Source organism: Desmodus rotundus, chromosome 1 (genome assembly GCF_022682495.2).
Source record: "Desmodus rotundus isolate HL8 chromosome 1, HLdesRot8A.1, whole genome shotgun sequence".
Lineage (NCBI taxonomy): Eukaryota > Metazoa > Chordata > Mammalia > Chiroptera > Phyllostomidae > Desmodus > Desmodus rotundus.
In genome coordinates, this window is record NC_071387.1 from 188,518,748 (window position 1) to 188,533,963 (window position 15,216).

Sequence of the window (15,216 nt, forward strand, 5' to 3'; positions counted from 1 at the left end):
AGTGGGAGGGGGGAGAGGGAGAATGGGTGAAGAGGCAAGGGGCTTAAAAAATACAAATTGACAGTCACCAAATAACCGTGGGGATGTAAAATACAGTGTAGGAAATGGAGCAGCCAAAGAACATACACACATGACCCACGGACATCAATCATGGTGTGGGGATTGCCTGAGGAAGGCGGGGGGGGGGGGGGCGGGGGGGTTCCTGGGTGGAGGGTGCCAAAGGATGAAAAACTGGGACAACTGTAGTAGCATGATCAATAAAACATAATTCTAAAAAAACAGGAAAAAAGAAAAAACAGGACCATGGAAAAAGTAGAAAACATATTAATAATAAATGAAAGTACCAACAAATTAACCATGTCTGGGAATAAATAAATAAATTTCCCAAGTAAACAAATTTTCTATAAATTTTTACATTTCTATTTAACAATCCAGTAAAGAATCTCTTCCTAAATACTACATACACTGGCTGGATTATAACATTTTTTGATTCTGGAGTAATCTATAGATTTTTAAAATCATTCTTTAAAAAGAACACTTATGAAGCTGCCAACTTACTCCTCATTTAATTATAAACAAGTTGAAAAGCTTGGATGAATAGAGATGTAGGAATGGTTTCAACTGCTTTAAAGCCCTCTGAATGATCAGCCAATCTTACATCCGCCAGCGTTGACAAGGGGGCCATCTTCCCATGCACCAAGCACCTACTCATCCCACAGCCTGCTTGGCTCTCACTTCCCCATGAAATCTGCCTGAATCAACCACTCCCTGCATACAACAGCCCAGTGTTAGTATCTCCCAGCTTTGTCCAACTACCATCTCCTCTGCACACTTTCACGCTATGCCCATCTCTACATTCTAGTCACCTCCTACACATCTGTCCTGCCTGTGGAGCTGGAAGCTCCTTGGGGGCAGCAAAGAGATGGACTCTTATTTTTATTCACAGCACCTAGCACTGTGTCTGACACATAGAAAGCCTTCAATAAATATGTATTAAACTGAGCTGAGCAAATAGGGCTCAAACCTGCTTTTCACTCTACTCTGACTCAAAGTCTTGCTGTTGGGGATATTTGAGGTGTAATCAATGTAATCTACTTTTGTCACTGTCTACACTTAATTATAAGACATTTAAATTAATTTGAAATGTTAGCAAGAGCTATTACAGGCTATGATCTATTTGGCTACTGGAAGCTTATCTCTATTTGCTTTCTTGACTAGTCGCTTCTTGATGTCTTGGGGGGGATAAAAAGATTTTCTTTGGCCCCAAACAGACTAATTAATGAGTTTTCCAAGTGAAATCAAGAATGCTGTTCAATCTGAATTCTTTAATATTTTTCAAAGTATACAAATAAATCACTGAATAATGAGATTTAGATTTAATGAGCCAAAAGACAAAAATATTGTCAATATTTAAAACTTGGATAAAAATTCACTCTCTAAAGTTTCTCCAGGAAAATGTCAATTGGTTTTTGTTCCTAAGAAGCTTAACTTTATAAAATGGGCAAACACCTAGATTTCAAAAGGGAATCCCAAATATGTCATATATTGTCGAAATATTAGTTCACATGTATGTGCTTTTTAAAGCAAAATTCTAATAATCTTGATTAAAAGCCTGACATTAGCAATCAAAACCTGAGATATAATTACTCAACACTAAATGCACACTGTGAACAATGGTTTCCTGACCAGGAAATATACGGCTCCTTTCGGTTAGTATCAGGAAAGTCACCTGGATTTTTTCCCCTCTAGGTTGGATTGAGAACCTAATGGTTTTTTTGCGTTTCACCTCCCCTTTGAATATTCATGGAATATCACATGTCACAACATTTATGTTGGAAGACAGAAGAAACGGCATCTCTGAATTTGTTGAGGGACTTGTAGAACAATTTTGTAATTCTCCTTCATTTAGAACACTACCCTCGAGTTTACATTTGTATAGAGATTTTGAATTTCTAAAAGCATGCGTAGGCATTTCCACATTTACTGCCAATTGTTCATATACATGATTAGCTCAATTATTCAGGCAACATCTGCTCAGTTTACATATTACCAAGACATTTCCCTGCCTTCTTTTTTCCTTTCTGGCTTGAAATTTGATTACTTTTTTTCTCACTAGCTTTGTACTAGTGACAAAAGAGAAAAGAAGATAAGGAGGGGAAACTCAGGCTAATCATATTTTAAAATTTATAGAGGTCTTTTAGGAAAAAATAACAGAATATTAAAACTGCTAGCTCAATCAAAGCTTTCATAAGTAGAGACATTTAAGTGATTTAAATTATTTCAATGCTTGTGATTTACTCAAATACCCTTAATTTACAACTTGCAATTGATAACATTATTTTATAATCATTATTTCCTTCATTTAGGCCTGTGAATTAGGGGTATTATTCCCATTTTTGTAGGTGAGAAAACAGGAATATGGACAAAGTTGATCTGTCCAAGCAGAGGCCAGGATTAGAGGCCAAGTCATTTGATCCAAGTTGAGCACCCATTCCCTGAAGTCTGCGAGTATCAGAACCTTAGGAGGCTTGTCAAACACAGATGGGGCTAACGTTTCTGATTTGGCAGGTCTGGGATGGGGCCTGACAATGTATTCCTTAAAAAAGGTGTGGCAGATGCTGCTCCTGCTGCCGGTGGCCTGGAGACCAGAGTTTGAGAACCACAGCTGCCCGCCTCGGCTCTTTCCACATCCAACAGAGATACAAAGCACGTCAGAGCAGAGAAAGTCTCCTTGACACGGCGTTGCCCTCCTCATCCCTGTCTCTCACGGCCAACCGGTCCCCATCAAGGAGCCTGCAGCACATCCCACGAGTCAGCTTCCGTTTTTCTCATGGTACAATAGTAAGGAAACAACAGATCACTGAAGTGAAACGCGCAAATAAGAAACCTTTTTGTGTAGGGTTGGTTTAAGCTAAAATGTTTGATTCTTTTTCTCTTCTAAGCCACTGAATTTAGTAAGTGAAACACAGAGGCACAGGACAGTAAGTAAAACTGTCCCAAGTCCCTCTCCTCTCCCCAAATGCAAAATATCACCATTGGTGTCCATCAGTGCTATCCCAGCTTTGTGAAGGGTGACTGATTTGCTCTTATTCCTTAGAAATAAATGACTGTCCTTCCATCGCCCACCCCAAATAATTTGAGTCCTCCCTTCCTTTGCATTGCAAAATATATCACTTAAAATGGGCATTATTTTGTTCATTTTCTCAGACTACTTAAGAATATAGATGTTATGCTTTTTGAGAAAAACGGCCAGATTGTGATGCCCCAGAGAGTGAATTAGCTGGAGAACCAAGATCATGAATCACAACATTCTATGTCACATCCAACTGATGAAAATATAGGAGCTGCAAGAAATGGATTACTGACAGTTCGTGAAGGTGTAACGTCATGGTCTTACCTATGCACACTAGATCCATAAAACCATACATTCCATAGCAGATTTGAAAAAGGATGTCCTTCCTCTGCCACACTGCATAGGGGCTGAAGGCTGACCAGAGGAGCCAGGTCACACTCGCTATTAAGAACAGGGATCCTAGGATTACAGCAATCATCTGAACTTTCTCAACCAGTGTTATAGAAATGCTCTGCCACTAAAAGAAAAACAGAGGCATGTAAGAAAAAAGGTGCTATGTTTAACTTTAAAAAGAAAAAAAAAACATTCTTATCTCCATGTTGCTCTTTGTAGTTTTAGACCCTTTTCAATCTGATTGGCCCCCAAGTGAGTTTTTCCATGTCATCCAGGCTATACAACACAGACAAGGAGATAAATATTAATGAATTGCCTTAGCTTTATGATTTTCAGTAATCACCATTCTACAAATGTAGTCCAGTTTTATTTCAGAACACACCACTGAGCGTGAATGGCTGAGGAGTGTTGAGTACCTGGGAATCACATTATCATCTTTCTGCATGCACAGAATTAAAAACATTCTGAAGAAACATCGTGAGAACTCCTCTATTTGGATTTTTTTTTGCTCTTAACACATATGGCTACTGCAAAAGAGGGAATTTCTTGTTTTTGTGGGAAAATGTAAAAAATAATTAGGTTAAATAAGAACAAAAATGAAAAAGCTATTTAAGGTGAAATACTAGAATAACTATAAGGGAACTATAAAATTATATATCATCCGTTACTGGTACATCTCATGTATTCAGATGTTACTGACTTTTAATTACCCATAAGGTAATCCATGAAGCCATTTTTGTCAAGATTTAGAATTTGTACACAAATGGAGCACCTCTGAAACTCACACACTGTATAAAGCACACTCTATTCAATGCGGAAAGCAATCTGAGACAATGTACAGTACAAATGATCAAAAACCTTTCAAGGGTGCTATCAACTTGAGAGAATTAATTAGTCACGTTCACACTTTAGCCGTTGGAACAAAACTAAAACCACTATATGGTTCGCCAGTAAATAAGGAGACTCAAACCACCTGCAGAATCTCGTTCTGTGTGAGAGAGTTCCAACTGTTGCAACAAATGGCTTGTCAGAGGAACTCCTAAACAGCTTAAATAACCTTTAAAAACCAATGAGCTGAAACGGACCAGCGCCTACTGGGTGAATCTGGAATTCCCTTAAACTCTTTACTTACCTTACGTGTGCACATGCGCATCCACAAGTGGCAAATCTGTCACTACGCACGCTGCCCTCTCTCCCTCCCATTGTCTCCGTCTCTTCCATCATAAAAACTTACATGCAACATTTAAGTATGCATTTGACCATGCATATTCATGGAGACTCTTAGATTCTACACTTATGAAAGATTAAATATCCAAATGCATTTGAAATATTTCATTCTCTGGAGTCATTTATTTTTCTTTTAAAAACAGAACCAAATGACAAAGTTTGGTGGGAATTTTATAAGAAAGATATTTCTAATCATTTTATTTTTATTTTATTTTATTTTTTTTATTTCTAATCATTTTAATACAAAGATTCATTTATTGAAAAATGATTCTTGCTTTCACAATTCTGGATGAATAATAATTAAACTAGTCAGCATTATTTTATCATCACCAATCAATCAATGTTGTGTTTCAAGTTGGCTTTTCACTAACTTCCTGACAATTTTAAACACACTAGTTTCAAACTGCTAGGCATTTGAACTTCAAACCATTTTAAATTGGTGTCACCAAACAAGTGTGAAGGATCACTGTCTGTTGTTCTTGTTTAGTGTTGATGCTCACTAAAATCTGCGCTAAGTACAGCTACATGGTAGGCAACATAGAAAATGACTTTCAACTAGCACCATCCTAGATGGGTGCTACTGTGTCTGCATGCGGGAGGACACTCTCTGTCAGTTTATTAATCGCATCAGATAGATGAAAACAAAGCATACTTTTAAATCCACGAGGCAACAGTGTTTGCCATTAATCCTTTATGTTCCAGATTCATCACTTAATTTTAGTGGAGTTAAATTTGGACTGCTCAATATTGTATGGTTAATTATATTTACCTTCAATCAGTCTTACTAATTAATTGACCCAAGGCTGCCTGCATGCCAGTTCAGTAACAAATGGTGGCCAGAGGCCCTACCAGACACTTGGATTGGGTGAACTGGTGGGGATCATCCGATGTGGCTGTGATGTCTCCTGAGACACAGGAAATGGTGGCAGAGGTAGCGTGACTCAGAGTTAGCATGATGACAAAGGGGTGGGAGGGGCGCTCCGGTAGCAGCCTTTCGACACAGGAGGCTTCGCTGTCCCTTCGCAGAGAAAGTGAGCGACTAACGGGACAGACTCCCAGCCGTAAGCAGCACTGATGCTTCGCGCTCGTTAGTGTGGTAGCAAATTTAAAATGGCTTCAAATTCAAATGCTTGGCAGTTTGGAATAAATGTGGTCAGATGATGTCAGAAAGCAAAGAAATTAAACACACAATTACAGTACACTGGGAAGCTTAATTATGTACTATTATCATAAACATAATTTTTCTTTGCAGATATAAGAATTTGCGATTGTTGAAGCTTATTTTTAAAGAAGGATAATCTGTTCGAGTCTATAATGAGCTTACTGAAATTTTTCATTTTGTATCTCTTCACTACAATGTAGATCTGCCTAAAAGTGCATTGATGTTCTTCAAAAACCAACGAACCTTAAAATTAACACCATTTCACTGAATACCTAATAAGAACCAACCATTATTGAAACCAAAATGATTAAACCAATTATGAACATAGGCATTTCCCTTTGAACACTGATGGTACCTTGGTAATTTCTTTGCCCACTAGATACTGATCTTTCTTCCTTTTGCCATTATGTGCAATAAGTGGGATGTGTTCACATTCTTCCCCCAGGAAAACAATGTGGCTTTCCACCACTAGGAAACATCCACCTAGCATCCTTGCCCCGGAAGACACACATTATCTACAGGCTCAGGCTCAAGGAGCTGTGCTAATGGACCATTAGCTTGGGCAATAAAAATAGAAGAAGAGTCCCTCGGGACTTCTGTCTTTACCCAATGGTATCCAGGGCCTGGATTTCACTTTGTAAGACATTTCTGAATCTTAAACAAAACTTGTCAATGGCTGAACACACTTTCTCTTCTAAAACTTGATATATATGAATGCATGTATACAATACTTTTTTTCACTTAAATTTCTTCCCCAGATTGGAAAGGAATAGAAAAATAACCAGATTGGCTCTAAATAATTGCTATTATTTTATTTCTTTCCATAACATTTAGGTATGTGTTTACACTTTTATACTCCCCAACAGTCCAATTTTATACAACCTATGGGATCTAGCAAAGTTAGACCTGTCACCTCCTCTTTTGGAAGTCTGTCCTTATTTAGTGGACTGGAACTTAATAACCCTCGCCTATATTTATATAGTATGTACCAGGTACTTTTCTAAGAGGTTATATGTATTAACTAACTTAAGTCCCACGATAACTCTATTAGGAAGGTACTATTATAATCCCCATTTCGTAAATAAGTAAACTGCAGTAGTGAGGTCAAACAATTTTCCCAAGGTGAAACACCTATTAAGAACTAGAAACTGAGATACAAACCCAGGTAGTCTGGCTCCTAGGTCCATGCTCTTTATCTTTATACTATACTGTGTAATAACACCACCGAGCTCTAATTAATTGCATACTCCCTGTCATTTCAGTGCCACAGCAATTTTCCTGATAAAAGCTTTGAGTCTTTCCTCCCTGAATCTACTGAAACAGCTTTCCAGCTGGACTAGAGAATCATTCCCTGATCCTCTATGTAACTCCCAAGGCCACATTCCTAATGGAAGGAGACCCACCCCTGCTGGGCTGGACTCGAAACACTGTCAAGGAAGGTTAAATGTTTGGTTCAGCACATATACCCAGTGCCTGGCACATAACTGTTGCAGGAAAGATGAAAGAAAGGATGGAGGAGTATTACCAGGGAGAGAGGAAAGATGGGGGAAGGAAATTGAAAGAAAAGAAGGAAGGAAAAAGGGTAGGAGGAGAGAGAAGGAGAGGTACACTCCTCAATGTTGTTTCATCTAACTTCTTTGTATTCTCCCAAGTGCTGGGTACTTTTAACTTTGGTCCCTCTCTGATTCAAAGCATGTTCCCTCCTCAGCGTGCAATACCCTTCTCCCCATTTTTCACCAGATGAAATCTCCCATCTATCCCTAAAAGGCCCTAAAGCCATCTGAAGCCATCTGCCTCGTGCTGCTCCTCTTCTAAGCAGAAGCCGTCTTTCTGGTCCCCGTAATCCAATGTTGATACTTCTGTTTAGTTTAGATGTCTTTCTCACTTGGACCCCAGGTAAGCATTTATCTCCCTGCTGTTCATGGACTACAGGTCTCATAACAGCAGAAATGGAGTCTCACCTCCCTTTATGTTCACCAAAGAGCTGAACGCACTGCTGGTGCTCAGGGAAGACTACCCAAGGGCCCAAGATGGCATAATGATCGCCTTGAATTAACGTTTCTTGCCTTGAATGCAAGATATAAATCTCCACCGTGAAAGGTGTGCTCCATGCTCCAGCGGGATTGGGGGAGGATCCTAAGGGAGACACCCTTATCACTAGAGTTAAGGAATCCACAATCTTATATAATAAACCGTGTTACTCCTTTACTGCCCAAGCCCAAACTTCATTTAGATTCCTCACAAATGAGCAACCCAAACTTAAGTGTCTTTGTTCTGTCACTTCTTCACAAATTTATTGTTTCTTGGCCTACAAAGTATAAAAAGCTGCTCGTTCATCATTCTGAGAATATCATTTTTGATTTCCTGTGTGCACATATTAAATTGGTTTTCCTCCTGTTAATTGGGTCTTTTTCGATTTTATTAGTCCTCCCATAAGAACTCAAGAGAGATAGAAGGGGAGAATTCCCCCCTCCCTGACAACACCAAGTAGATGCTTTAAATACACAGAATCCTGACTTTTGTTCCATCAGCTGTCTGACTGCCAGATAACACTCTCTCCACATCCATTCTATTACTACCTACAGGATAAAGTTACACCTGTGTCCAAACCACCTGCAAGTAGAGAAGTGAGATTTTAAACTTAGCTCTGCTTCCAAAGCATAAGTTCTTTCTAAAATGCCTTTCTCTCTGTCTACACATCATTATACCTATCTAAAAGGTAGTTGTAGGGGTAGAAAATAGTCAAATATGAAAAAAGCAGCTCAGCAGAAGTACCAACTAAATCTGACCTATACAGCTTTCTGAATGGCATCCTCAAATATTTCTTGAATCTGAAAGTCACAGTTTGTTATATGAATATTAACATAAAGAAGAGAATCTCAAAGAATTATTTCTTTTAAATTTTAATGAAGTTTGGAAAGAATTAAATAAACTCACATTGGAAATTATTTAATATTCTCTTTATACTGTTCATAGATGCACCAAGTAAGGGCCACCAGTCATAAAAAGATACAAACAATGCACATGGCCTGGAGCTGAGTATCGTTTTGTGTTAGGGTGTGGCGCTCTTCATGGGAAGTTAGACGAGTGCTCCAGCACTTATCCAGGCTGCTCTGAAACCATGGCAAAACTTATTGCCCTTACCAATGAAATCCCCCTAATCAACACAGGTTTATTACTGCCTTCAGAGTAAAAGGAATAGAAGAAAAAGCTAAGAATTTTCTTCAAAGAAATGATGGGAGCCTAAGCCAAGGTAAGACCGAGAGTCAACCCTTGTAAAAATCTATTTCAACCAGCAAGTTAAGAACTGAAGAAAGGCCTAATTCAATGAGGCCCCCAGCAAGCTATTTAGAAGCTGTACCTGTCATCCCATTGTCTGAAAGAGTTAATACACCTTCTCAGTTTAGAATTCAGTTTCCTCCCGAACATAACAAATGCTCAGAGAGAACAAGACTGAACTCAGAGAAAGTAGATTCATTCAGTGTGCACTAAATCATTCAGTCTAAAGTACTGTTTCATCTTTGTTTGTACGAGAAAGGCCAGATATGTATCATAAACTAATAGATTTGTAGTAGGATGATTTGTAGTATGCAGGTGACAGGTGGGATTACTCACCAGTGTCACCGGAGAGAACACCTGCTCTGAACAAGTGGCCTCTTCAGTAAAATGAATTTAACTAAAACCTATTTTCAATCATCTTTAGATGGGTTTTAAATTGAACCACTAAAGTTGAGATTTGAAATGCTGGCTGGAAAGATCTCAATGTATAATCAATTTGACATGTGGATACAACATTCAATTAATTATAATCCTATTCTTTGTAGAATTATATTTATAGGCTGCATGTTAAAAGTGATTTCATGGTTTGGTATAGGTCTTCTCTGAGAGAAAAACATCTTCAGCCTGGCTGGTGTGGCTCAGTGGATTGAGAACCAGACTGAGAACCAAAGGGTCGCCAGTTCGATTCCCAGTAAGGGCACATACCTGTGTTATGGGCCAGGTCCCCAGTGGGGGGTGTTTGAGAGGCAACCATGCATTGACGTTTCTCTCTTTCTCCCTCCCTCCCCCTCTCTAAAAATAAATAAATAAAATCTTTAAAAAAAAGAAAAGAAAAATATCTTCCTAAACTTATCACAGCTGAGATAAATGTCAGATGTTAGAAATTTACTTTGCCTCTGAGAAAGGTGAAATCTAACTAAACAGCCTAAAGAAAATAATTAGGAAAACATAAAACTGCTTATTTAAAATATCACTAAAATTGATAAAATTCTAGCAAGAATAACCAAGAAATGAAAGAGGAGATACAATCACTGATCCTACAGATAAAAATTGTAAGGAAATTTCGTGCACAACTTAATCACAATTAATTCAATAATATCAATAAAATAGACATTTTTGAAAAACATAACTTATCAAAAATGACTCAAGAAGAAATGGAATGTATGAATAACGCTATATAAAATAAATTGAATTTTTAATCAAAAGCCTTTCACAAACAAATGAACAAACACCTCTAGGACAAGATGGTTTCACTGGAGAATTTTATGAAACATTTAGAATATACAATATTAATCATATGTAAACTCTTTCAGAAAATAAAGGGCAGAAAATTTCCCAATTCATTTTATGAAGCCAGCATAAACCTGATACCAAAACCTAACAAAAACATTATGAGAAAATAAAAATTCTGGACCAATATCCTTTATGAGCACAGATTTTTAAAAAATCTCTATAGAACATTAGCAAAATCAAATCCAGCAATATATAAAGGAGTGGAGTTTATACTAGGAATGCAAGGTGATGATAACATTCAAGTATCAATCAAATTGACCTTATCAACCAACTAAAAAAAGAGTCTCTCAATAGATTTGATAAAATTATTACAAACATCCATTCATCCATTCATGATAAAAACTACAAACAGAAAAAAAACCTTCTAAACCTCAAAAAAAAGTGTCTACAAAATACTTAAAACTAAAATAATATGTAATTACGGTGAAAAAAAAATACCCCTGCACCCTACCCAAGATCAGGAACTAGACAAAGATATCTACCCTTATTCCTTCTATTCAATACTGGACTAGATGTCCTATTCAATGGAATGAGGCAAAAATAAGATAATAACAAGTATAAAGTTTGTAAAGGAAGAAGTATAAAATTGTCTCTATTTGTAGATGACATAATAATCTATGTAGAAAATCTTATGAAATTCACAAGAAAACCTGATAAATTAGGGAATTTAGCAAAACCTCAAAATATAAGGTCAATAAACAAATGTCCATTGTATTTAAATGCCAGCAGCAAAAAGATAGAAGATAAAATTACAAAACAATGCTATCAATATATAAAAACGCAATAAATCTGAAATTACATAGGACTAAATTTTTTTAAATCATCTACAAATCATTGCTAAAAAAACTAAAGACCCAAATTGATTCTTAAGGATTTGAAGACTCACTATTGTCCAGATAACCATTCTCCCCAAATTTAACTTCTACACTTAAAATAGAAGACAGTATCAGAAAAACAAAGGCTTCTTATCATTGTTTACATTACTGAAAAAGAAACTACTCCTTTAGAGTAATCATCAATTAGTTGACCTTATCAATTGAAGTTTAACTCACAGTGGTTGCAATTTCCACAAGAATCAGGCAAAAGAAAGCCCTCTGTACCACTTCCTTGAGGGGAAAAATCTTTACTAGAGCACCCTTCACAATTGGTAGTGCATATCCTTTGAAGGACAGTGTCTTGGCCACCGGGTCATTGCTTTATTTAATTAAAATACCTGGACCTAGATCATGTGATCGACAGAAATGCAGAGAGGTGGGTGGGCAGCTCCCCCTGTGTGCTAAGGACAGCTATGAGGGATTCACATTATTGTACAGAACTCAAAACATCAATAAATGTTTTCCCATAGAAACCTGGAAATTCCAAGAGGTTTAACAAGCCATGTTTCATAACTTTGGAAATGTGCTCAATTGTAAGATTAGTGTCTGGGGACAGTTGACCTGGGCCCTAGGATTAAAAGAGAGACTGTCTTCTTCCAAAAAGGAAGTCCCTGGGAGGAGCGGAGCTCTTAGGAAGACTTCATTCCAGCACTGAGATTCTTCCCAGCTTTCCCCATGACAATGGGTTCAACTGGGGTGGACACATGAATGAACTTTGACTTTAGAGCCTGAAAAATGAAGTCCTGGACTTTATTTTGTTTGAAAAATGAATTCAAACAAAGGTGAAACTGGCCTGAGGCCACTTGGGCAGCAAAGGGACCAAGAATCCAGGGGTAAGCCAGAGTGACCAGACAAGCCTGTAAAGTTTGAAAATGCAATTCCAGGAGGGGAGGAAATTGATCCAAAGTGAAGGTTTGATTACTAAGTGAGAAGCAAGACTAGCAGAGCCCAGAGACATGGAGCAGGAGGGATGTTAAATGGGAGAGGCATCTGTGGATGGCCAGGAACCAGGACACTAATCGCAAGAGTGACATGGGCCTTGTAAAGAAACATCTGTCCAGAAAACCCCTTCCATCAAAAACTGTCCTTTATTACCCAGATGCCATATCTGTGACGTAGGAGACTGAGTCCTGAAGACTAGCCTATCCGGCTGTTTCCAGATTCACAGGAAGTGGTGGATCAAAGGCAGACAGGCACGATTATTTCTTATAAAAGATGAATACCCTTAGTTAGAAGGTTCCATCTGAGAAAAACCTCTCAAATGACTGAGTACTAACAACAAAAACAACTTTTCAAACTGATCAGCAAGCAAGATTAATTCAGCAACTATGGCGCAGGGAGTCTACATAAGGCACACCAAAGGGCCTGGATCTCAGTTAAGAAAATGCATATTTATTCCTCCATTTATTTCCCCAGAACTATCATGTCTTGTCTCTCAATGTAATTTCTTGTTTAACTGTTTTGATTGTTATAGATTTTCCTACTTGTCAAAGACCTTCTGGTCCACATTTAGCAGTCCAAAGCTGAACTGTAAAGACATTTTAGCTCTTCAGTGTTCAAGAGCTTATGTGGCCTCTTCCCTCTGCATGTTAATTATGTCTTGTAACAAAAGCAGGTGCTGTCCATTATTCCAAATCAAGGACATTTGGCCCAAGTACCACCTGTCTAATAGAGTTAGTCTTAGTAACTAGACTTTGCCCCACATGAATTAAATGTGTGTCTGCATGTAATGCATTTTTGTTTCATTACTCTCCTCAATATTCGGTATTAATTATGTTAAACACAGGCATCCCAGGGGATCTCTATCCAGTAATTAGTAGGTGATCATAATCCTATTTGCTTGTTCTCTCCACGAGGAGTTAAAAGCTTTCTTTGCTGAAGGAGTTTATTATAACTCTCAATGGACAGTTGCTGTTTTCAATCTTGCTTTTGAGGCAGAATTTTCTTGGAAAGCAACTACCTTCTCATTTGCAATACTTCAGTTCATACAGACCAAACACTGTTATTCTCCTGTTGGTCAGAACAGCACCCTTGGTAACTAGAGACCACAGCATGAGACATATCACCACTTCCATGGGATTTAGGCAGAGTCTTTACAAAGCAGCTTTCTCTTAATGATGGGGAGGCAGCATAATGTGTTGAGGCAGAGAGCTGTGAACTGGCTCTACTACCAAACAAGTTATTCTCATAAGGACCTCGGTACCCAATTATTCTGAGATATCAAATGTCACTTTATAGAGAAAAGCATTGAGGTCCTGTTCCAGATTTAGCCACTTGATAGTGTTACAGCCACTGGTCAGTCCCCAGAACCCTATTAAGGAAGGAGAACAAGGCATGAAGACAATTATTCTGAGATAACTATGTCAAATGTCAATTTACAGAAAGGAGCATGATCAGAGAAGTTAGTGTGTTTGGGAAGCTGTGAAATTTTTGTCACTAGAGAGTAGAATCCACGTTGGTTTTTACCTTCAAATAACCTATAATCTACTGAAGGATTAGACCAACGCATGGGAAACAGAGGGGGACCAAACAGTAAGCCATAGCTGTGCAAAAGAGATAGGAGTTTCATAATGGGAGTCAGGTGGGTAGACACCAAAGCAAGCTAACGCAATCCAGGGTGGCTTTCTGGAGGAGACAGGCATCCTGTCAATGGCAGGGAGAATTTGCAGACCTTAAAGTCTGAGATAAGACCTTCTAGGCAGGAACAACCTTAGCAAGGTCCAAGGAGGGGAAGTGACGAAGGGATGCTCTTTCTGTGGCACCAAATTTAAAACAAAGCTGTGTCTGCAGGACCCCAGAGGAACCATTTGAGAAGTGAAACATGTGGTAAGTATCTGACAGATTTGGCTATATACCATCTAACAATATGACTAACTTCCTCCCCGTAAGTCCTGTGTATGTATGATTATCTGTTTACACATCTGCTTCCCCGATCTCGCTGTGAGCTCTCTGTAGGCAGGAACTGAACCTTTTTGATGTCTGAGTCTTTGTTACTTGGCACAGCGCCATGGCACGTTAGCAGAACTTAAGAAACATTAGGTCAATGAATTAGTTTGGCTTTGCTTTATCTCTTCACGTGACTTGTTTTGACAGCATGAAGGGATCCCAGAAGTCACTTTAACTTTCTAATTCTAGGCCTGTGGTTTTCAACCACGGCTAACTTTGCCCCATCCACTCCTCAGAGGACACTTGACAATCTCTGGAGACCTCTTTAGTTGTCATTACTGGAGATGGTCCTGCTAGCATCTAAGGGGGAGAAGCCAGGGATGCTGTTAAACATCCTACAATGCACACGTCAGCTGCCACAACAAAAGACTGGCCCCAAATGTCAATAGTGTAGCAGGGGTATCTGACCTTTTGGAGTCTCTGGGCCACACTGGAAGAAGAAGAGTTGTCTTGGGCCACACACTAAATACATTGCAACAAATAATCACAACAAATATCTCATAATGTGTTAAGTAAATGTATGATTTTGTGTTGGGCTACATTCACAGTCATCCTGAGCCGCATATGGCCTGTGGGCCGCAGGTTCGACACCTCTGGGAGAATGAGAAACCTTATTCTAATCCGTTACACTTAAGACTAAAATAGATGGCTTGTTAGGATTTTGGGGGTGTTTTAGTTGTGTTGTCTTATGAACGTAAAGCAAGCTTATCTTCTAAAAGAAATGAAGGGAAAGAGCCTGATTCTTTCAAAGATAATTACTCTTAGTTTCCTGGTAAACTTAACAGCAATGATGTCCAAAGTGTGTCATCGGTCATCTCATCCGCCAGAAAACTGCATTACACAGTGGTGACTGTGGCCAGAAAAATGCATGAACAATGGATGGTGCAGAGAGAACAACGTCAAATGGTGACTAATATGCTGAGGTATTCAAGGTGCCTAGTTAAAAACAAGTTCAAGTTCTTTGTGAT

The 15,216-nt window shown here is 38.5% G+C and overlaps 1 protein-coding gene across 1 annotated transcript in view; it reads right to left on the reverse strand.

The window, feature by feature from the left end:
* The window catches only part of MARCHF11 (membrane associated ring-CH-type finger 11), an 88,043-nt gene that overhangs the window by 20,184 nt on the left and 52,643 nt on the right, over nt 1–15,216 (reverse strand). Inside the window, exon 3 of the mRNA XM_053926315.1 lies at nt 3,398–3,590. Coding sequence (XP_053782290.1) covers nt 3,398–3,590 — 193 coding nt within the window. The remainder of the gene's footprint in view (nt 1–3,397; nt 3,591–15,216) is intronic.